Here is a 22,411-nt window from a genome sequence, read left to right as displayed (position 1 = left end):
CTCAGTCATACGTGACTACACTGCACGGCAGCAGTTTATTAAGGCAATAAGCCACAAGGGGCTGTGATTTGCAGTTATTTAAAGCAGTCACAGGATGTGCTATTCTTAGGTAAAACATCCTGCTACTGTAAAGTGGATGATTGCTTTATTATCGCAGAGCTGTCAAGTTAACATGATCAGGAAATTATTTTCTTTTCAACCAAAGTTGTACCACTATTGGCTTTTTTTCCTGGCTATTTGAAGTATTTTGGTATGAGGCAGTTTCCATTCCAAGAAGATCCTCATGCCATATATGTGACTGTAATTCATCTGTCCTTGACTTATTACTTTGCCATATAGGCTGTAGCGTTATTGAGCTCCACTAGAATGACACTGCTGTAGTCTTTATGGAGTCAGCTTGACACATAAAATATGAAGTCCACATATTTCAAATAATGTAAAGAATAATACAGATGCATCTGAAATGTGTGCCAAACTACAAAATCCATTTAGCAACAGCAACTGCAAAAAAAAGCAATCCTTTATGACCTCTATTTTCTGCGTGGTTTTCGGTGTAGCAGAATTACCGCTATCTCTTATTATTATCAATGGCAATTTCAGGTTTGATTTTATCCTGCAGGATCTTATCTTCTGTTAACCTTTTCATATGTTATAAAAACACTGAATGTACATGTAGGGGGAATTTGAATTGCTTTGAACTTATATTACCACAAGTGGCTGCATGGTTGATATGCTGAATAGAACCGCTGTGCAGGGAGCATCAATTTAAGCTCCAGAGTGCAGCAGAAGTAGACAATATAACATATTGTTTTTGGAGTGGAGAGCTGTTGACCTTTAGCTGCTCTTCGTCTTCTTCGAAGAGGCTGGTAATCTGAACTAGACTTCATTTGGGTCTGCTGTTTGAACTCCAGGTGTTCATTATGGAGGGAAGGAAAGCTAATAGCGGTAAACAAAGTGAAGGCACACACACAGACACACTGGTTGCTGAGGCAAATCACAACTGTGCCATATTTTGTGATAGATACCAAACTATAATCTTTGATACATTTTTTGCACTAGTACCAGCTGCAATACTATTTATGTAAGCAATGTCGACTGTTTTGTTTTTCTCTTGGTTTTGGATGTTATCATCCAATTAAACTGCATATTTTTTCATACACATAGACCAGTAGGGATGTGCTCCACCTTCAGTTAGGTTCAGTAGACAAAATGTTATTGATTCTGATCTCCGATGGGGGTGGGGGTGGGGCAGCTGATGACATAGGAAACCTCTTGTGCTTGTGTGATTAAATGCAGCAATAGAGTATATCTTAACCTAAGAATTGATCCTTTTCTAAATCTGACAAAGAAGTCTTGGTGTATGAACTCACTAGATTAGTTTTGGTGAAACACTGCCTGAAAATGGAAGCAAAGACTGTATGAAAGACTTCAATACCTAAGTCAAAAGCTAATGCTATGAGTGCTTCAAGATGGAACTTGACTGCTGAGTTTCCAACCTCCAAGAGAGGACTTTTGTTCCTCTTTGTAAGTACAAAATTGGAACTCCACTCCCATTAAATGAGGTGATAATGGAGCAGTATTAAATGGGATAACATGCCTACTGAGCCTACTCGAAGATGAAGGAGGTCCCCACAGGCCCATATGTACAGGAGTGATATTCCATGCTTACGGCCATTCGGTACGTTGATAACATCCGAAACGGGTGTTGCATTATATGTTGTAAATCACTACTTTCACTGCAATCTGTTATTTTGACCAGGAGTTCTGCTGGCTGGAATAAAAACAGCACAACAAAAAAGATGAATGTTTTTATGTTCCAAGCTTTATTCTAAAATGCAAAGCCCTTATCAACCGGTGGTAGAGGTACTGAGGAACAGCAGTTATAGCATACCACATTATAATTATGTACCACATGAGCAAACTGATTTCTCATTAGGATTCAAATGGATTATGTCACAAACCTAATTGCAAAATTTCTCATATGATATGCAAATCAATTTACATTTTCCCAAATTGTATCTATTTTTTAAAAAATTTCTAAATATATTTTAGCATTAAACTTGAATTTGACACTTTCATCTATTAAATGAAAATAAAATTTGTGAATTGACAATGCATTAGCCAAAGCATTTGAGCAGGATTTTATGTTAAAAAGAAAAAAGGAATATTCACATTTGTAAGCTTTAAATGTTATTCCACATTATACATAATATGTATATTTGTACTTTTATTCTCTTTTTTTGCATGTTTAGACAGATTTTTCTAATGCTTGAGCAAATAACTCAAGAACGGGCATCAACAAACATATACCGACTGTTTAGAGACTAGCAGCGCTGCAGGTAGACCCAACATTTACATTTCAGTACCAGCCTAGCTCAGAAATAAAGATGACAAAAAGGACACAGCAAGCCCATCTACATTCATTCAGAAAAGCACACTGGCTCTGTGCACTTAGCCCTTACTAATGCAGATTTTATTTGTGTATGTGAAGCACACATGGACTGTGCCTTTTCGTCTAGCATGCGGTGCGTCTCGGCTCTAAAGGGTCCTGTATCTATCAGACCTCTACAAGAAGCAGCACCATTCATCACTGTCAGTGTTAATATTGTTTCCCTTCACCTCCCAATAGGCAGCTTGTGTTTTGGTTTGCAACATTTATGTTTTCAGACTTGTGTACTCACAGGCCCTCACCTGGCTTTGCTCTCTGGCATCCCCCTGCCAAAACGCATAAAACTAATTTCAACATTACATGCAGCCGGCATATTAAAATGCCTCTGGTCGAAGACATCGTTCTCGCTCTTTCTCAAGCTCGCTAATCACTGCGTCCGCGGCTTATTGTCGTGTGTGTTTTATATTCGGATTCTTATTTCAAGATTGCTTGGGAAAATTGCTGAGATTTGACGCCGTTAGAAGATGAATAGTTGTGTGATAAATTTTCAAAGCTTAGAAGAGTTTTTCACAGCGAATTGAAGATTTAGCAATGCTGCTAAATGGCCCGGCACAGTATTTAGTAGAAAAATTAAAGAGGTTAAATGAAAGGATGCTTTTTTCTTCAGGTAGCCAGCTGACACACACGGGGAAAAAAATCACTTGAAACTATTGTCAAATGCCCTGAACACTCTAAAATAGAAAGCTGTTGTGTGAGAAATAACCCTGTAGTTAGTAAACCAAAATGATAGATGCTATCTAGCCTCTTCTCTGTTTATGTGAATATTGTGTGTACACTTAGATGCAGTTTTCCAGCATGTCTGTCATGTTTAGAAGGGAGAAAATAACATCACCCACAGAGAATGATAACCTAATTGTGGGTCTTTGTATTTGGCTGAGTGGCTGCCTTTCCTTAAAAGAAATTCAGCCATCGTATGTCAAAAAACATACATCAATTTCAAGCACGTTGTGTCTATGCTTCTGCGGGCTTCTCTCTTCTTTTATGGACTTTTTTGACCAATTATGCTTTATTTTGCTTGCTGGCTTCAGCCGGGCCTCACAGAAAATTCTCACACTGCCCCAGTTGGTGCTGATAAAAGTGCAAAAACAATGATTTTTGGCGTAAACTCAAGCTCATCTACCTCTAATTCTGCAAAGTGATAAAGGTTAAGGTTCAACAAAATCACTTCTTTAATTATTTAGACATCTTAGCATTAAAAAGCTGAACTTTTCCCTTATCCATTAACATTCCAAAGTGTGTTGTTTTTTTATCATGGAAAAACTGAAATAAACAGCACAGAAACAGACATTTTGCAAAAAGAAAAATTGCAGCTTATTTCCCCAATTTGCTCCTGGTTTAGGAAAATATATTTTGAATCAAAATGGACCCTTTTACAATGTTAGCAATATGTTAAAAACTTGGGCAGAGAAGACTTCATGGATAGGTTTCATAAACTATTGTAGTTTGTACTAAAATAAACTATTTCCCTGTCACAATATTTGTCAAGATTTATTTCTAAGTTAAGTCTTGTCCCATGTAATATAAGACTGAACGGCAACAGTAAAGCAGTAATTAAAATAATGAATAAATGGTGAGATTTGTTGATTAGAAACGCATCCATGATGCATCACAATAAAAGGGGGAGAAAATATGTTCCTCTGAAAACATAGCTGACTTTGTAGTTTAACACAAGAGGAATGTAATTTTTCGGAAACAGGGCTTCCATATCATAAATCACCAGTGACATATCATATTCAAGTCATGGTTGCCAAACAAGCTCCTCATGACAGCATGTGGAAATGAGCAGCACTTGCTTGAAGCAGGAGCTAAGAACACACAGACCACAATTTGAGATATGATAGCAAATATTCAGACTGATTTTCAGAGGTAAGTGCCATTAAGCACTATCATTAATGGCTTGCTTTGACCACTTATGGGCAGTCACAGCTGCAGAGTAATGAGACACAATGTGAGGATGGCCGTGGGTTTGATATGCAAGGGAACTACGGTGTAGTGTTAAAACAGGGTTTGGAGTGTGTGTGTGTGTGTGTGTCTCTGTACCATCTAGCTGTGTGTGTGCACTGCCTCTGTGTTTGTGTGTGAATACACCAGGCATTACAGATCACAGGAGTGGTACCGAGTGTCAGACTATAAGGGGGTTGACAAATAGAACAGCTGGTCAGGTGAGAAACAAGCTAGAAGGTAAACAGTGCAGCATTTAACGTCTGGACTTACATACACACTGAGGCTGCATCTGCTTCACTGTAAATGCCAGGAAGCTTATTTAAATGAAAGGTGAATCTGCAGGGGTAGATTCCCACGGAGTGTCAGACTGAGACAATGCACTGTTAAAAATCTACGGTAACTATATAAAAAGGGTAATGTCTCAAAAACAAATACAGTAAATAAAGTAAAGTAAAAAGTACATTTTCTAACCTTAATTTTACATGAGATCCCGTGTATTTTTGTGAGTGTTTCATGTTTAACAAGTAATGTTAAAAAAATGATGTACTGTCTAAAGATGATAGTAATTGTCATATTTCTCATGTAATAAATCAAATCATGTACAATTACACAACTAATGTTTCTTTTTCTGTTAACTGGTACTCATTGTATCTACTTTAGAAGTATATTATAGTATTACACTTGAATTTGACAGCTTCGTCTATTAAATAAAAAGAACATTTGTAAAATGGCAATACATTTGCTGCTGCATTTTAATCGTCTTTTATGTTAATTTAAAAAAAATCATTTTTCTGTATAAACTAAAATAAATAAAATGAAATTTGGGGGTTATTCACATTTATTGGCTTTAATTATTATTAAAACAATTATTTAATTATTGTGTTTGTAATTTTAATATGTTTTGCACATTTCAATAATACAATGAGAATGTGGAAAACAATGTGGAAGACACTACAGATTTATCTTGTGCCCAGGAAAATAAATTAATTAGATATGCTGCTGGATTTATTCTGCACAAATACATGTAATTGTAAATGTTACTTTGAAGTACATCTCCTCTTTTTAGGAGACAGATATGTTGTAAAAATAGCAGGTTGCTATGCAGAATAAACTTATTGACTTTAAAGTTTTCTCTATGATCCAGCTAAATACTGTCATGCTTGCACAAACCATTAGCAGCAGAAGCTGCATGTACATGAAAACAAAAGTTTGTTTGTTGCCAAGAGCAAGATGGCTATCTTATTGGTACTTCAATTTTCACATGGTCCCTGCTGTCTGATTAAGAACTGGAGGAGTTCTTGAGGCCAAAATTGCTCTCTCTCTCTCTTTTTTTTTATTTGTTTTTGTGTCTGGTCTGTGACTAATTCATTGTTACACAACAAGAACCTCACCGTGAGATACAAAGTATTGACAAGTGTAATGATCTACACAGGCATGTCAGTGTATGACAAGTACACAGATAAGGTTGAAAATCACCACTGGGGTGCTTTAGCAGTATTTTCCTTGAGCTGATGGATTTGTTATGGGGCTGGGAAATCATTTGAGGAGGGGTGGAGTGTGTGACATCAATCAAGTAGCTTTTAAATTCACCACTAATGTCTATGCTGTCAGGAGGAGAGTCTGATGTGCAGCCTTCCTACTCAGAGAACACTCTTCACTGGATAACACGACTCTTGTTATGTCTACATTCCGTATTTTTACCTCTACATGCTAATTCCCAGTACCCATTTGATTAGATCAAGATAAATCATGCAGGCCACAGTTAAGCGAGAGCAAAGTTGCCATTAAAAGTTTCTTTTGTGAGCCTACTACTGTTAAAACACATGCAGCGAATTTCTCAGAATACAGTTACCCATTACCGATTTTCAAAGTTGTAGGTCTTGTTGCACTCACAGCTCTCTTCTTAATCGACTCCACCATGGAGTAAATGAGAAGAAAATGAAAAGATAAATTACTCTAATGGAAGGAAATGAAGTGTGAAAAGAGACATTTCTCCTAGTATTTTCTAGGATGCAGAGCATTGGTGAATTGAAATACAACAAGGATTCGGCTTCTGTACAAAGGCAGATTTTGTCATGATTACAGAAGATGATGCAGTTTTAATGCGTCATGAACAACAGCACACATATGCATTTATTACTGAGGTCTCGGGTAGGAAAACAATTACAAAAAAATAAAAATTGCACAATGCAAAAAAGAAATCAGAATAAGAATAGCTGAGGTATACAGAGTTCAAACAGATTCGGCTAACAGAATTTGCAATTTAATACCCATTAAAATACGCTCAACCCTTTACCACAGAGTTCAGATTTGTTTAAGGATGGCCCGTTTACCCCCTGCAGCGTGAGTGCTTTACAGTAGATTTCATGCAAATAGTATAGTGCCGGGTCGCTCTGTTTTTCTTCTGCTGCAGCTTAAAGGTCAGGGCTTATGAGCTTCCCAGCACCATTAAGACACAGTTTGTTTAAAGCCTGTCTGAAGGACAATGCTCAATGAACCAGAACATAGACAGACCGTAATAAATGAAAGGGAAAAGTTATGGTTCCGCTCAATGAAGTCAAAGGGCAGATGGAGGATAAGAGCGTGTCTCATTTCAATATGCTGTTATCCTCACGACTCAAAAACCAGACAGACAGTAAAAGGAATATTCACTGCTTTGAAATTGGAATATCTGTGCAGTCATGGATGCAGCATTCTGTTTTTGAAACTGTAAATTACCGTGTGAAGAATGGAATTGTGACCTTTTTTTGTTTGCTTCTGAAAGGCTTGTTCCAGTGCTCCCTTAATTTAATTTTCTTCATTTCCTTCTTGCTACCTTTTTGGGTTTTTTTTTTCTTTGCTTGTTTATTTCCACTTTCATGCACCTGTCACACCCACAAGCAAAATTAAATGATCAATTCATTAAGTCGGCTAATGGAATCATTTATCAGTTTCACCCCATTATTTCCTCTAGTCTTTTCTTATAGCTTTATGCAAACAAGTGTAGAATCTGCACATGCTGCTGGAATTGCAGGAAAAGTCACTGATGGGAAATTTTCACCTTAGGTGTTGGAATGAATTCATGAGCGCAAACCTCCGCTGAGAACCCCAGAAGGAGTCATGTAGAGGGATGTGAAGTCCTCGTATCTGAGCCCAGCGGAAGCTGCTTATTGATTTGCTTGTCTAGTGGCTCTCTGTAATAATAAGGAAATAAAGCCCCTGGATATTAGGAGATTGATGTCAATCAGCAGCCTGCTTCGAGTGTGGCTTGTCCCATCTTATTAGCGCTCTCTCCATGCACTGAGTGTTCACTGATGACTCCATTGATATGCAACTGAAGAGAGGAGGCTGTCTGTTGCCATCTTGAGGAGCATTCCCCTATGATTGCTCTCTCTGTCATCTTGGTAGACACAGATTGTTCTGGAGCCATGGAATATTAGGCTGAAGCAGGGTTTTGCACCTCCACTGTGCATGTCACACATAATCAGGATGTCTATAGGTTGAAGGACCGCAAAGATGCTATATAATTTTAGTGTGATACAAACCACATTTGTTTTTTTCTGGGAGTCTCACTGGAGAAACAAAAAAGGGATAGTTCAGTAAGATGTGGCAAGACAATGTGGTGACACCCTAGCAAGATATTTTCTGGTGATTTATAGTAATGCTGTTTATTTTCACCACAATGCAGGATCTCAGGACAAACACAAATTTTATTGTGTCAGTCTGATTTGTTTTGACAATTATATGCAATTAAGTCTGATTTCTCTGGCTTTTAAAAATGTTAACTTTTGACTTCAGGGTCTCTGTGATTTTATTATTTGATATGAGGAGAATAAGGAAACAGTAGGTTTCCTGAGGAGCATGGCAACATTTATCACACTCTAAAAACTGTTTCCACTCTGTCCAACCCAGACATTTCCTAAATTTGTTGCACTGAAGAAACATTTTACCTACTAAATTTCCCCTGGGACAATAAATGGTATTGTATTGTATTTGTGCTACTCCTCAGAATAAGATAACAGTAATCTCATTCTGTCATGGTAATTACCACCTTTAATATATGAATTAGCACTAATTAACCAGCTACGGTGCTGTGTGATGTGCACACATAACCTCCTGAGTGCAAAACACGGTTTTCTACTTTTGGCAGTTGGATCTACAACAAGTTTAAATGAGGTGCAGCGTAACAACAGCACTCACGGATGTTAACATCTGTCATCTCTTTATGATTTATCACAAATCCTGTCAGACGGTCTCGTCACAAAATGACTTCATGCAACGTGCTGGTGTGTCACAGGTTATGATAGCATGACACCCATTTTGTGAACCTGACAGAGCACATCAAGATCACTTTGTTCTGAAAGTACACTGGTTGTACCAGCATATTACAGTACACCTGAATGCAGTCCTTCAAGCACAATAAATTTAAAGTGGCTGAATATGGGGTGTGATTTTCTATCTTTCAGCAGAAACAGGTGAGAACAGAGCTGTTCTGTGACTATAAAGGATCATTGTCTGGCAAAGGCTGGAATTTTTTGTCAGTCTGACAGTGACACGGGGTCGGATAACAAATGAAGTTGACGTAATTTTAGCATTTTTTAGGCATTTGGAAACTTCTAATGCTGCACAAATATGTAATGTTATTTATGATTTTTTTTTTAAATGCTACTTAAAATGTTGATGGAAGTATTGACCTGCAATATCAAAGGTAAGAAGTCCTCAATGCAGGAAAAAATAATGCACTCTGTGTTACACTTTATTATATTATAATATTAGATTATAACTACTGATGCAGTAATGTGCAATCATCATTTTAATACAGCTGCTTCTGGACAAAATAGTTACTTTCATTACATATTACTGTGCTAATTATTTTCTTGATTAATGGAGTGTTCCGTTTATACAGGCCCAAACATCAAGATGATTAACACATTTGAATTATTAAAGTAAAACAAAAAATAAAGAAGCTGTAGCATAGTTTAAATTACATAGCTATTCACACATCAGATGACACGTAAAGCTCTGTTTTCAGCTCTGTTCTCTGAAACCCACGGCTGCAAACACCCAATTAGGATTCAGAGATCAGAACAATATGGTAGCAGTGCTTCTCCTCTCTGTAATCACCACAGTGAGGTCTCCAACCTGTACACATTGATCCTGTATTGATCTGTGTATGAGAAACTCTGGTTTAACCCACTTCTCCATTCTCGCTTTCCACATTCACTCGATATTCTGATTGAAGGGCAGCAACTGGATGGTCAAAATCTGCCTGACACAGACAGAGAAAGAGAGGGAGACAGATAAGAAAGCAGGAGGCAGGGCAATCTTTGCGGCAATAACAATAATCTTAGTAAAAAGATAATCCCCACAGCTTTACCGTACAGTATGTGTCTCTGGATCTTGCAGTTATGAGGAAGGGGTCCAGTGTTATGCACTTCAATCATTTATGAAGACCTCCGTTTGCACCCTTTCTTCTCTTTGGTAGTGAGACATGTCAAATACGCTTAGTTTGCCTTTATAGTACGGTTTTAGCTGCTCTTGTTGTGACAGAATAAGGCTACAAGGAAATGTTCCTCCTCCATCTTAGAACATCAAAAGGTCTTTGAATTGCTTCTGTCGCCGAGAAAGATGAATGTGGTGTTGTCGTGTCTGTCAGTAAAATGTAAAACCATGTGTCAATTCTGTCAGCCTGGGAGAGGCTTTGTAACAAAATTGTTTACTCTTCCTCTTGAATAGCCTGATCAAACTTTTATTAGCGTGGATGGTGGTTAAACTGCTCTGCATCAGCAAAACGCTGCAGCAGCTTACAACTGCTCGCAAAGTTTTATTAGCACGGGGGAGCTTCTCCAGTTGCACAGATCATTTTCATATTTATTCAGTCACTGTTTCTTATTTAAAAACTTAATGTTTATTTTCTGTTGGGGGGACTCCTTCGTGAACTGATAATGACAAAGTTGATTTTTCAGAGGAAATGTTTTCCACCTGGCAATATGCAGAAGTTTCTTATCTGTGGCTTTAAATCAGTACGCCCCACAAGGCTAGAAATGGCACTTACTATGAACTGTCGAGAGTGTATAATCTGATTCAGAAGGTGGCTTACTGGATTTTCAAGGTGCAGTTATACACTTATAAGAAAACGTCAAGCAGGTTTAGAAGGGAAAGCATTTGAAATGATGCTGTTGACATACCGTCTCACCCAAGGGATGTTACTTTGTTTTCCTCAACATTTCCCATCTTATTACCATTCCAATGACCTCTAAATAACATCTTCAAATGATCCTTCATTGGTTGTGATTTCCAGCCGAGGTTCCTTCATCTTCTTGGGGCGCCGTAATAGAAAAACCCACGTAGGGATATCTCACTCATTTGCAGCTTGTGTCAACAACGTGCTTTCATCTGTAAGCGTGAAAAATGTGCTGGCAGCTATTCTGCCTCATTACGACAAACTGCCACCCCGAATGCAAGCTAATTAAGGTGTCAAAGCTGACGTTATTGTTTCATGTAGACACATGTACACAGATACATAAGAGGGTATCATTAACCCCTTCATTGTTTTCAGTATTTATTTTAGCTGTTGCGCATTCTGTCATTTATTGTTGTGGTTTTTAAATTGGCATATTAGCTTTTGCACTGTACTGGAAAAGTGAAACTGCTGAGAGAAAGTGAAACTGCAACATTAGATGCAAAATCAAAAAGAATCAAGAATTCACAATCATCTGTAGTGTTTTAACTCACTCAGCCCACTGTCCATGGACGGTAATTGTGGTAGATGTTCTTTTTTTTTTCTTTTTTTTTGTCAAGAACGACAGAAGTCCACCTATCTACCTACCAGTATTAATGAGATAGGAGGAAATCCTGCCAACACACACCTTGAAACGGCAGAATTCGAATTTCAATATGTGAGGAAAATCTTCCTCACATAAAGGTTCATAAATGAGGCAAAAATCTTTGTTGTAATGTGAGCTTGTATGAATAGCAGGAACTGGAGCATATTTGATCATTCCAGGATAACTGTCCCGTCACAGCCACTAAGGACACACAGGAAAGTTAATCTTTGCTAATGATTATACAGTCTGGAGCAGTTAAGGACTTGCAGTGGTGACAATCATCGATTCATTAGATTTCCCCAAACAACTGGTGTGAGGAAAATGTACTAGATAATGGAAGAAAATATGGCCCTTTTGTACTCACAGTGCAATTATTTGGCTACAAAAACACTTGGCAGGTTCGTCCTTCTGAAGCATTTGGAGCTAAAATGCCATAAATGACTGAGGTGAGCCTACGTAGTTGTTTTTTTGTCTTTGAAGTGAATCTTCATTGTCATGCATTCTCTGGGGAAATAAGCGACTTTTTCAATCCAAGTAATTTCACTCTACAGTGATATATATTGATATGCCATAATCACCAAGACAACTAATACGTGTAGCCCTACACTGTTTAATTCAGTTATTAGCTTTGTGTTGCTTACTTCCCAGCTGTGCTAAGTTTTAATCAAATATCAAATGCATGCACCTGTCTCCGGCTGTCTAACTGTGGCTGTTTCATTAAAACTGGAGCTCAGTTTTTTAAATAGATTAGCAGTGTCATTGTCAAAAGAGCAAAGTCACAGCAGAGAACATCGTTTGTTGTAGCTTTGACAGTACGAGATATCATTGTCACTGAATTTAAAATACTGGATGTGTATTTTTTTAATTTCGCATCCGCAAATTCATCCATTCATTTTTATTTTATTTTGGGATTAATGGACTACTTGTTAGTTAAGTACTTTTCCATATTTGGGTTATGTGTGACCAGGTTTGAAAAAGGGAAAGAGAATACCAGACTGCAAAATGAGGTCTTAGAAAAATATGTGCTTTTAAACATTTTTATCAAGTAAGTAAGCAGGCTATTTCTACTCAGTGTTGCTCTGCCCTGAGATTTCACAGCCTGCAGGGTGTGATTGTGGAATTTGTCTTTGATATACGAGGTTTCTGCTGTGACTCACCACTGTCAATATTAATTAGGTACAAAACCTTTAAAAGAATGTCCTTGTTGGTCAATTAAATTGTAAAACGCAACATGTCAGGTGCTTAAAAAAGACTTCGGCCTTTAGCATAAGAGAAACTATAAATGGTGTTACATTCTACTTTTATACAGTACCATGTGCACTGCACATTTGTGGTAATTTATACATTGCTTAGCCACCACAACAAAAAATTCCTTCAAGGTGAAAGATGTAACAATGATTATTTCATTACAGTGGCACTTGTAAAGTGGTGGGATGTATTAGGCAGCCTGTTCTTAAGGTTACTGTTTTGGAAGCAGGACAACTAGACAGTGTAAGGAGATGAGCATCTTGAAAAAGAGCCAAATTGAGATGTCTGTGTCAGAGCATGTCCAAAACAACAGGTCTTATGGGGTGTTCCCAGCATGCAGTGGTTGGTACCTACCTACTCATTGGATGTGTGATGCACTTATTTATCTGCCATTGGCCACTCGTTTCAGGCAGCTTTGTCCTTCCTTTCATCTATCTCCGTGTTACTCTTTTCCTCAATACATGAAACAACAACATCCTCTGGGCAGCAACCTTTCACACTGAAAATGACAATGTGGTATGTGCAAGTAAGACTAGTGAGAAGGAAGTTATCCTTCCTTAGACCTTAAGTGGTCTAAGGAAGGATAACTGGTGAATCAGTGTCAAGGTCATGAGAGCCCAAGGCTCTTCAGTGTGCGTAGGGGGTGAAGCCTGGCCTATGTGATCTGATCCCACAGAAGAGCTACTGTAACACAAATTGCTCACAACCAGAACACAGTGTATCACAGCTTGCCGCATATGGGCTTGTGTATCAGGCAGCTGGTCAGAGTGCCCACGCTGACCTCTGTCCATGTACCACCTACCTAAACAGTGCAGCAGTCCACAAACACCTCTTTGTGGCGATGGTATTCCCTGATAGCAATGGCCTCTTTCAGAAGGATTATGCTCCCTGCCATACTGCAAGCAATAGTCAAGAAAGGTCTGAAGAACATGACAAAGAGTTCAAAGTGTGACTTGCCCTCCAGATTCCCCTGATCTCAGATTACATTTGCATGAAAAAAACATGAAAGCCACACCTCACATCTTACAGGACTTTGAAGGTAGGCTGCTAATTTATTGGTGCCTGATAATACTGGACATCTTCAGAGGTCTTGTAGAGTCCAGACCTCAAAGGTTCAGAACTGTTTTGGTGGCTTTAGGAACCTACACAACATTAGGCAGGTAGTTTTAACATTGCGGCTGGTTGGTATATGTTAACCCATTTGACGGGTTTCCTATTATTAAAGTCTCTAAGATGAATAGTTTAAAAGATAATACTAAGCCGTCATTCTTTCTTCTAAAGCCGCACATAAGCGCACACACCACACGCATAGTGAACTGATTAAAATAGCAACGAAGTATGTGTGGAAAAATTATACAGGAAGACGGGCTCTCACCTCATTAGGCATAATTTTGGTAGATTATAGGCTGGGAGAGTTGATGATTCTATAATGAAACTGTCAAAAAGATGTACTGCTCTCGTAGACTGTATGTTGCTTTGTAGTTCACTGGACTGTAATATTTTGCTTAATATTACTATGCTGCATTTTTTTTCTTCTACTTTCAGGTTCGAAGGAAAGTAACAGAATTGGAAAAAGGACGCTGGAACCAGACAGGGATCTCTTCACACACTTGCCAACACAGGACACAGAAAGCGAAGTCCGTTCGGTCACCACTGTCTCACCGATGAACGTCCCCAACCACCAGCCTTTCCTCAGGGGCCTGCTGCTTCACGAACACCTGCTTACACGGAACTTCCAGGGAGACCAGCATTTTTTTCGGAAGGATGGCTCTGTGGCTGGCTATCCCACCATGCCAGGCTCTGTCTCGGCTCCAAATGCGGGAGACCCTGTCACTCAACTCGTGCCCCATGAGGATGCCCCGGCCTTCTCAGACGTCGCCACTACCGCCACCGTAGCAGCCACCTCTCCACTGATCACATTTCCTCCCACAACACCAGCATCGCCCATGTCTCTCCCTCAAAAGAAGTCATCTAAGGAGAAGACCAGAGTAGAGCCAACAACAGACTCCCTCACCACTCAAGTGACACCACAAAATAGAGGTTCGGGCAGTGAGAGCAACCCAGCGACTCCCTTATCCTCACGGGACAGTCAGCCTCGAAGCTGGAGTACTTTTCCCGTAGATGCCACCCTTGCACCCTCCTCAATGAGGATGGAGAAAGGGGAAGGTAGAGAAACAGCACAAAAAAATAAAACCGGTCCTGATCATCTCCTTCCCAAGCAAACTTCAGCGTCACGAGAAGAAGGTACCACAACGACATCCACAAGCGTCATCACAACTACCACTATCACCACCATGCAAACATCAGGTAGGCAACATCGTCACTTCCTCATACTTTCAAAGATGCACTGTACCACACAGACTCTTCAAATGACTTTGTGCACGAAATGGCGTCAACATCAGATAACTTTTTCCCAAATAAAGATCCAGAATTGAGTGCATCAACCCCCCTATGATTTAGCGCATACATCCCAGAGGATGAGAGAATTAGGAATCATGTCATCAACATCACACTTCTGTTCATTTTGCAGTCTGCACGTGGCTTCTCATCTCACCACCGGGGATAACAGAGTTGCTCATGTGTCAAAAACAATCTGATTTTTCCTGATGTGTCCTACCTGTCCTTTCCACTGGCCACAGAGGGCTGAAGACCCAGATGAGCAGTGTCGGAGAGGATATTTGCAGAGATAGTTAGAGGGTTACGGGGCCACGGAGACACAGGTGGGCTGTCAGAGAGATCAGTGGTCTGGGAAGAAGGGAATCACTTGTCATTTTACTGTCTCCCACAGAGCCGTGCAGTCTGAATTTCACTGACCCTGAGGGTAACATCGAAATCCTACAGCATCTTGACTCTGGAGTGGAGTGTACCTACTTGATTACTGTCTACCTGGGATATGGCATCGAGGTTCAGGTCAGTGCTGATAATTTGAAACTGTGCTCTCTGATTAAGTGTCTTGTTGGTAAAATTCCAAACTGAATCTGCATTAACTGGCAAAGTGTTGAGAAGGTAAAACAAGGTGTAAACACAACACTGAGGTTCAACTCCTTTCAGGAACATTGGCATAGATTTAGGGTTTTGATAATCCAATATTTACTTACTTTGTTTTTGAAAGAACAATCTGAACGCTCCACTGTGTTCACCAGCTGGTCGCTAACTGTTTTTCTTGGTAGATGTTGGGCAGGTGGCGAACAGTGGTTTTCCTGAGCTTTTGTTTCTTTGACTGAAAATACCCGTCTGGAAATAAAACTGTCAAGAAGGAAGAAACTGAACCAAAATTGTGAACTTGCAGGCTGTTAGACCAAAACAATTAGCTGAAAAAGCCATAAAGCCCAATGAAGCTGGAAGGAGGTGCATAATTGTCTGTGCGTTTGCTCGAGCAACCGAAAAATCATGACTCATTGTTAATCTGAAATACTGATTGTAGTCATTTTCCTGAACTGTGCTCTATGATGCTTCATGAGAAAAAGAACTCTTCTTAAAATAACATTATGTTGCAACAAAGGGGTTTATTCTAACAGTGAAGAGTACTGACGTATTTTTGGTTTAGTTTCAGCTGTAACAGTATTTGCTGGTCCTGTGTGGGTTGATAGAGATAGACAGGCAGTGAATTACTGGGATGAGTAGGTGGATGAGGGCACAAGTGACGGGGTCTGTTTCAGGTTGAATGTTTGCTTGGTAAGTCTTTTCACAAAAGGTTATAAAAATTAACTGTCAGTGTGTGTGTTCCCTGGCATTTGCAATTCCTGAAATGCCTCATTTACCACCGGAGACTTTAAAATGTGCAAGCTTTGTCTTGCTGCCTCTGGAGGGCTAAGATAAGTCTTGACGGAGTATATGTTTGAGAGTGTGCTTCTCTCCAAAAGCTTCCTCTGGGTAACTTAAGTAAATCGTGAACCTCTTATAAGCAGACGCACACTTACCTGCACATGTGCATGCATACTCTCAAACCCATTTGATCTATCAGCTCGGCTTTCACAATTTCTCCAGTGCATTTGGCAGAAAATTTCTTTGGGGACTCTAAAACTTCAAAGCTATAAAGGGAAAGCATATAGACATTTTATACTCACACATCAACTGGGTCCTGATAAAGAAACAGGAGGCAGCCATGTGTTTCAGCAGTGGCATGTGAACAGATGGGGGCCACTGTCTCCCTCCCTCCTACAGCTAAACCGATAGCGATCTGATGGCAAACTATGTAGACAATTGCTTGGCAGGGCTGAAGAGAATGAGGAGCCAAGGTGTCTGTTCCTTGGGAACACACGAAGTGACTGAAGATGGAGAGATATGAATTGAAATCAAGTATGTGTCATGCCTTCTGATCAGCAGTGTGTCACGCCTTTTTCCTGGTGGCTGTTCAGATTTCAAGGGTTTAAACGCATCAAGATGACCCTGAAATAGACATGTGGAGGAGCAGACAATGTTATGCAACCAGAACAATATTTACTTCACATTTTGATTGTTTTTACATTTGGATAAATTTTTGCTATTATTTCCATTTTATAACCTCCTTATTCATCTGTGTGGACAGGCGCACACATTCAGCTGTCGTCTCATTTGCTGCAATGCAGCTACACTTTCACCAACTTTCTGAGAGTAAGAGCTAACAGTGGTCAATGAGCTGCTGCATTTCCCATTTCTGCAAGTAGGGAGCGACGGGATAAATGCGACTGTAGTCTGGTTGTTGAAAAGATAGAATTTCTAACAGCAGCTGCTTCACTACATAACATAATTTCCTTGAATGACTTCAAGAATTCTGCATTTCATCACATTTTAGGTGTAATTTTGAAGGTACTAATCCTTTAATAGTATGCACATGAGAGAAAAAAGAAGGAAATTACCTGTTATTCTCGAGAATAAATCCCTGCCACTTTTTGTGATGAGCTTATTTGTCATAATCACACAATGATCTCTGGAGGAAAGCTGGCAAAGTCACACCTTCCCCGTCCTCTCTCTGGTCGGATTATGGATGATTCGTTGGTTTGTGAACATTTTTTTTCTGCGTTCTGTTAGAGACACACAACAATAAACCCCACCTGGGTTGAAAGCTCTGTGTTCATTTGGATTGTCTGGGTATTGATACAATTTACTATGCCAACCATTAACACCGACTGAATATTCTACACTTTAGAGTGGAGGAGCTGTAGGAACGGCTGTTTTGGCAGTCGGCCTTCGTTATGGAAGACGGGGAGTCATTATAGCAGACACAGGAGGAGTTTGCAAGGGTAAAGCAGGGAAATTAGATGAAAGAAACACCCTGAAGGACAGATGCGGAGACCATTAAAAAAATAAAAAAGTTGAACTTGTACACCTATGGTTTCGGGATGCACAATGCGTTCATACAATAAACAGGTGCAGCGTCATTTCCAGGACTCGCAGACCCCTCTGAATTCGAGCGGCATTCAAAAATATCACAGAGATTGGTGGAGAATAAATAAACAAGATCAGACCTTTTCTGTATTTAGTCAATACTCCTTTCAGCAGTCTGGCAGCTTGTGAGAGAGGGAGGATGAAAAATGTATCAGGAGAATTTACTGCCCTCAGCCTGACTGCTCAGCCCCACTGCCACAGCTAACAGCATATAATGTATTGCCCCATCTGGTGATTCTGACCACATTACGATTTATTTGCAGAATAATTGTACAAACATTCTGGGTGCTGATATAACACAACTTTCAACACAAAGATAAACTAACAGGTGTAATAAACACTCTAAGGATTTTTTAAAAGGCGTTGCACTTTAATGTGCTCTGCATTTAGTGAGTATTTTATAGAATGCAAAATATGTGCAGCATAGCAGATTTTGCTAGCCGTCAGCTGTAAGTATAAGATATAAAGTATCGATTTTTCCGACATTTTCAGCCATTATATAAAGGTTAGCAGTGATGAATAGCTTTAAAGCCAGAGCAGGTTACTATATTACAGGGAGAAGGGTTTATTTCAGGGTTCACTTCCATCATTTTCCGTGTCCCTGAAACTGTGAATAAAGGTTTAAATATAAAATTATAAAGGACTGGCATTAGCATTCGCTTAAGCTGGGTTTTGGAGTGATTAATTAATATTAATAAAAATAGTCGCTCAGTTCATATAGTTCATGGCTATTTTATGATCATGTAAAAACTGCTGTTTCATTCGTTCTTGGATCATTAATTATAATCTTAGAGATATTTACATGGATTAGCCTTGCTGCGTTGCAGATCTTATTCTTGCAAATGTGGGACAGTCTACCAAGTCAGTTGGCCTGATCAAGGTTTCCACTGTGGAAATACACATCTTATTTCTATTCTATCTCCTCGTTTTCATCACAGTCACTTTTGCAATAAGGTTTCAGTGGAGGACAGATGGAGGTTTTCCAGAGCTGGGCTGTGGCATTAAAGTGCTTAAAATCTGTTTTGAAGCTTTTTTTTATTTGATCAAATAAATCCAGTGGGTTAGCTAGCTATCAGCTCTTTCCAGACCATCTGTCCTGCTCTGATTTCTCTGTCTCCCTCCGCACTGATCTACCTGTCCGCGTCTCAAGGAGTTCCTATTTGCACAGGCTCTCCCAGCTCTAGTTCATACCGCATCCTGCACTCTCGCTAAAACCAGTATTGTGTGAGACGCACTGCTTAATACGTTTCTACAGTTAGAAGCCTAGACATGGCAACATTTCCCCCACTGTCTGATTACAGTTGTGTTTCCACTTGCTGACAGGCTTAAAGCAGCATCATTCAAAAAGATGGTAGAGAGGGATTTTGAGATTAATACTGTGTATTTAATTTTTTTCTTCTCCTTCCCTCATCCGACGCTTCACTTTTTTCCCCCCTTACTTTTCTTTTTTCTCCATCTCACTCTCATTTATTGCTTTTTCTATTTGTCTCGCTCTTCAACCCTGCCTCAGTTGGTTCAAATTATTGCAGTGAACCTTGGAATAAATTAACAGAACACAGGAACACATTAGCATGACTCTGGCTTGACTTGATGTTGCAGCTTTTTCTCATTAGGGCTTTTAATTCTATTCTCGTGATTATGTCGGTTCAAACAAGTCAAACGTGATATTGGGATTTCAATTAGACGTAAGCTAATCAGAAGGATAATAGATTACATAAAAATATGCCTTTCAATTAATTGATTTAATTAAAATAAAATGGAAATGGAAGTCATTTTTTCTTATTTATTGATTGGCACAGTTAGGGTAAAGCCTAAAAGTTTTAACTGTAAAATATCACCAAGTTTTTTTTGCTGTTGTTTCTTTCGTTAATTAAACTTTATAAATATGAAACAGAGGCTTTGAGTCTCAGTGGGGAAAATTACAGTTTTTCATTCCCATATGAGTGAATATTGTTTCAAACAAACACAACCTGAGAACCAAACTCCTAATGAGCTCAGGGCTCAACGTGCTGAGGAATTACACTTGAGGTGCCGAGGAGGATCATCAATGAAATGCCCCTTTGAGGATTGAGATGTTACAGAGCATGCCAAGTGTTTATAGCTAACCCTGACTTGAGGGTTAACGATTGGTATTTGATGCTGCCTCTGCGACCATGCTCGTCTGACTCCAATCAATAGTCATGTTAATAAGCGGCACCAATACTTGACACACAGCCCCCTCTCAGTGCTGGGTGAATTGCTGTATTGATCCTTGCACTCTTATTTTAATTCCAGTATTTCTTACAACAGAAGCAAAATGCACACGGCATTGACCCTGACTGAGGTTGGCTGATGAGGGAAGGAATCAGATTGGTTTTTGCTGGTGTGACCACTGGAGCTCTCATCAGATGAAAGAGGCCACAAGAAAGTATTATGAAATTTCCAGTGAAAACAAGTCTTTGCAAAAGCAAAAGTTTCTATTTTAAATGCAATGGTGAATGTAATTCTTGTTTCTCAACTCTGACTTACAAAAAGCCGTGTTTTAACAAGGTAGAACGCTCTGGACTCGGTTCCCCGGCAGCTCAAACAACGCAGGACGCAGCAGATGTGTCGCAGAGAAACTGAGCCTGACTGAGTAATGGAAGCCAAGACAGGCTTGCTGCCTTTAATCAACTTGAGATGAGGCAAAAGGAAACCTTCATCATGCTGTGCCGTGGGCGAGTAAGCCAGGACATAAAGAAGGCCAGTTTGATCTTGATGAGCTTTTTAGGGTGTCAGGGCTTTGCCGAGATGAGTTTTCATGGGGTCTAGCCATCCCAAGAGGAATGCTTTCAGGTGACACTAATTGCTCCTCCACCCAGCTAGCTGTCATAAAAGGAGAAGTCTATCTGGCAGAAGGTTCGCTTCTCTCCAATTCTTTCAGTGTCATGACGAGGATGGGAGAGTAAAGATGCATGCTGGAAAATACGAGGAGTAATCAGTAATGCATGAATTTAAATCTATGCATAAACTGCACACTGCAGCAAACAAACTGAGCTGTCAAGGCCCAAGAGGCACCTCTGAAAGTGAGGCTGATTTATCAGAAAGCAGCTAATGAAACGACTTCTGATTCTAAAGGTTTTCATGTCTGCTTTCCTGTAAGTGTCTCGTGTCTGGAAGAAAAATATAAAATATTTGAGAAGATGGTCAATATAGTTTTTGTGGTTTTTTTTGTGTTTTTTTTTTTTGCTTGGGGTCAGGAGCATAAAATGAACCAGCTCAAATAGGAACAATGTACAAGTTAGTATTGTATCGAGCTGCTGGCTCCAGCACGTCCTCATTAACATTCGGCTTTTGCTGATTGGTAAGAATCCATTGTTTTAGACAGCAGGGCAAACAGGAGTCGGTCTTGGCTGTTTTATATAGAGGTGAATGTTCAATTAAGATAGCATATTTCATATAATGAGCACAGGAAGAGCTTTTGTTTTGTATGGATTTACACAAAAACACCAACTGGATGTGGTGTACCAAGATTATTCAAATAAGCCGGAGATAGTGGGGCAGTGAGGTAGGTGCATTACCAGTATGTTCCACTGTATAAGCCAGTGGGTTTCATCATAGTAATGATGACACTGCAGCTGCCGAGTCCAGTGGCTGTTGATTTATTGCCCCCAGTAGCAGGGTCATTTAATTTCCATGTATAGTGGTATCATTTTGATTACATACTGCTCATTCCTGCATCAGCAATAGCTCCTGTGAGTCAGAGTAAATGTTCATTGCAGAGCACCACCAGATGGTTTCAACAATAAAATATCAGCGAGAGCCAATCTCTGTGGACAGTTAACTCATCCTGTGTACAGTACTTGCAGACAGATGAATAAAAATTGCATGCCATATGTAAAAAGTCTGATTTGGTTGACAGATTATGTATTTTAAATCCCCAGGACAAATATTTGTCTCTTTTCTAAACTGCATTTTTACTTATTTATTTATTCCAAAGTAAACAGTAACTCACTAATTGCAAGATACAGATTATTTTGTTTATCCCTTATGTGGGGCTAACTGTATGCTATCGGTGGCAACTCCAGCCACAGATAAAACACTATGCAGGCGGCTTTCTGTTTGGATGTGATAAGATGGATCTTCGCCTCTGCTCACTGTTCACTCTCATAGTTCAACACTGCATCTCACTGGAAGCTATCTGTTCGACAAAGGTCGTGACTAACGCTGCAAGATCAAGGTATTCAATCCTGCAAATGCTGTGAAGCATTATTTTGAGCTACTTTCTTTCATCGTTTGTATTCCGAGTGGCGTTCTAGGCCTGTCAATTGTACTGTGGCCTTGCAGGATGGTGTGTTCATTACAGTGGTTTGATTGAAAAGACAGTGGCTAGAGGAGAAAGATGACCTTCTCTCCTCAAGTCCTCTCATTTTGATTAAGTCTCAGGAAAAAAACAATTATTGGAACAGTGCTTGGGAAAACAGAACGCTTGAAGTGAAAGAGCAGCTACTCCGAGGACAGTCTTATAATTTCCTCCGTTGTTTAGTGCTTTTTTTTTCCGTGAGCTGGACTAAACAGATATTATTTCTTCTCTCAACCCTATTCTGAAAATGGAACAGCATACTGTATAGATGGCATC

The 22,411-nt window shown here is 39.5% G+C and overlaps 1 protein-coding gene across 3 annotated transcripts in view; it reads left to right on the top strand.

Annotated features, from left to right (window-relative positions):
• Positions 1-22,411, top strand: part of LOC110961032 (seizure protein 6 homolog) — a 94,456-nt gene that overhangs the window by 38,698 nt on the left and 33,347 nt on the right. For all 3 annotated transcript variants that reach the window (XM_022208483.2, XM_051937301.1, XM_022208482.2), the window contains exons 2-3: positions 13,993-14,754; positions 15,236-15,357. In XM_022208483.2, coding sequence (XP_022064175.1) covers positions 13,993-14,754; positions 15,236-15,357 — 884 coding nt within the window. The remainder of the gene's footprint in view (positions 1-13,992; positions 14,755-15,235; positions 15,358-22,411) is intronic.

Source organism: Acanthochromis polyacanthus, chromosome 17 (genome assembly GCF_021347895.1).
Source record: "Acanthochromis polyacanthus isolate Apoly-LR-REF ecotype Palm Island chromosome 17, KAUST_Apoly_ChrSc, whole genome shotgun sequence".
In the NCBI taxonomy this organism is placed as follows: domain Eukaryota; kingdom Metazoa; phylum Chordata; class Actinopteri; family Pomacentridae; genus Acanthochromis; species Acanthochromis polyacanthus.
Note: the sequence above shows the minus strand (reverse complement) of the source record. Positions and strands in the feature narration are given on the sequence as shown.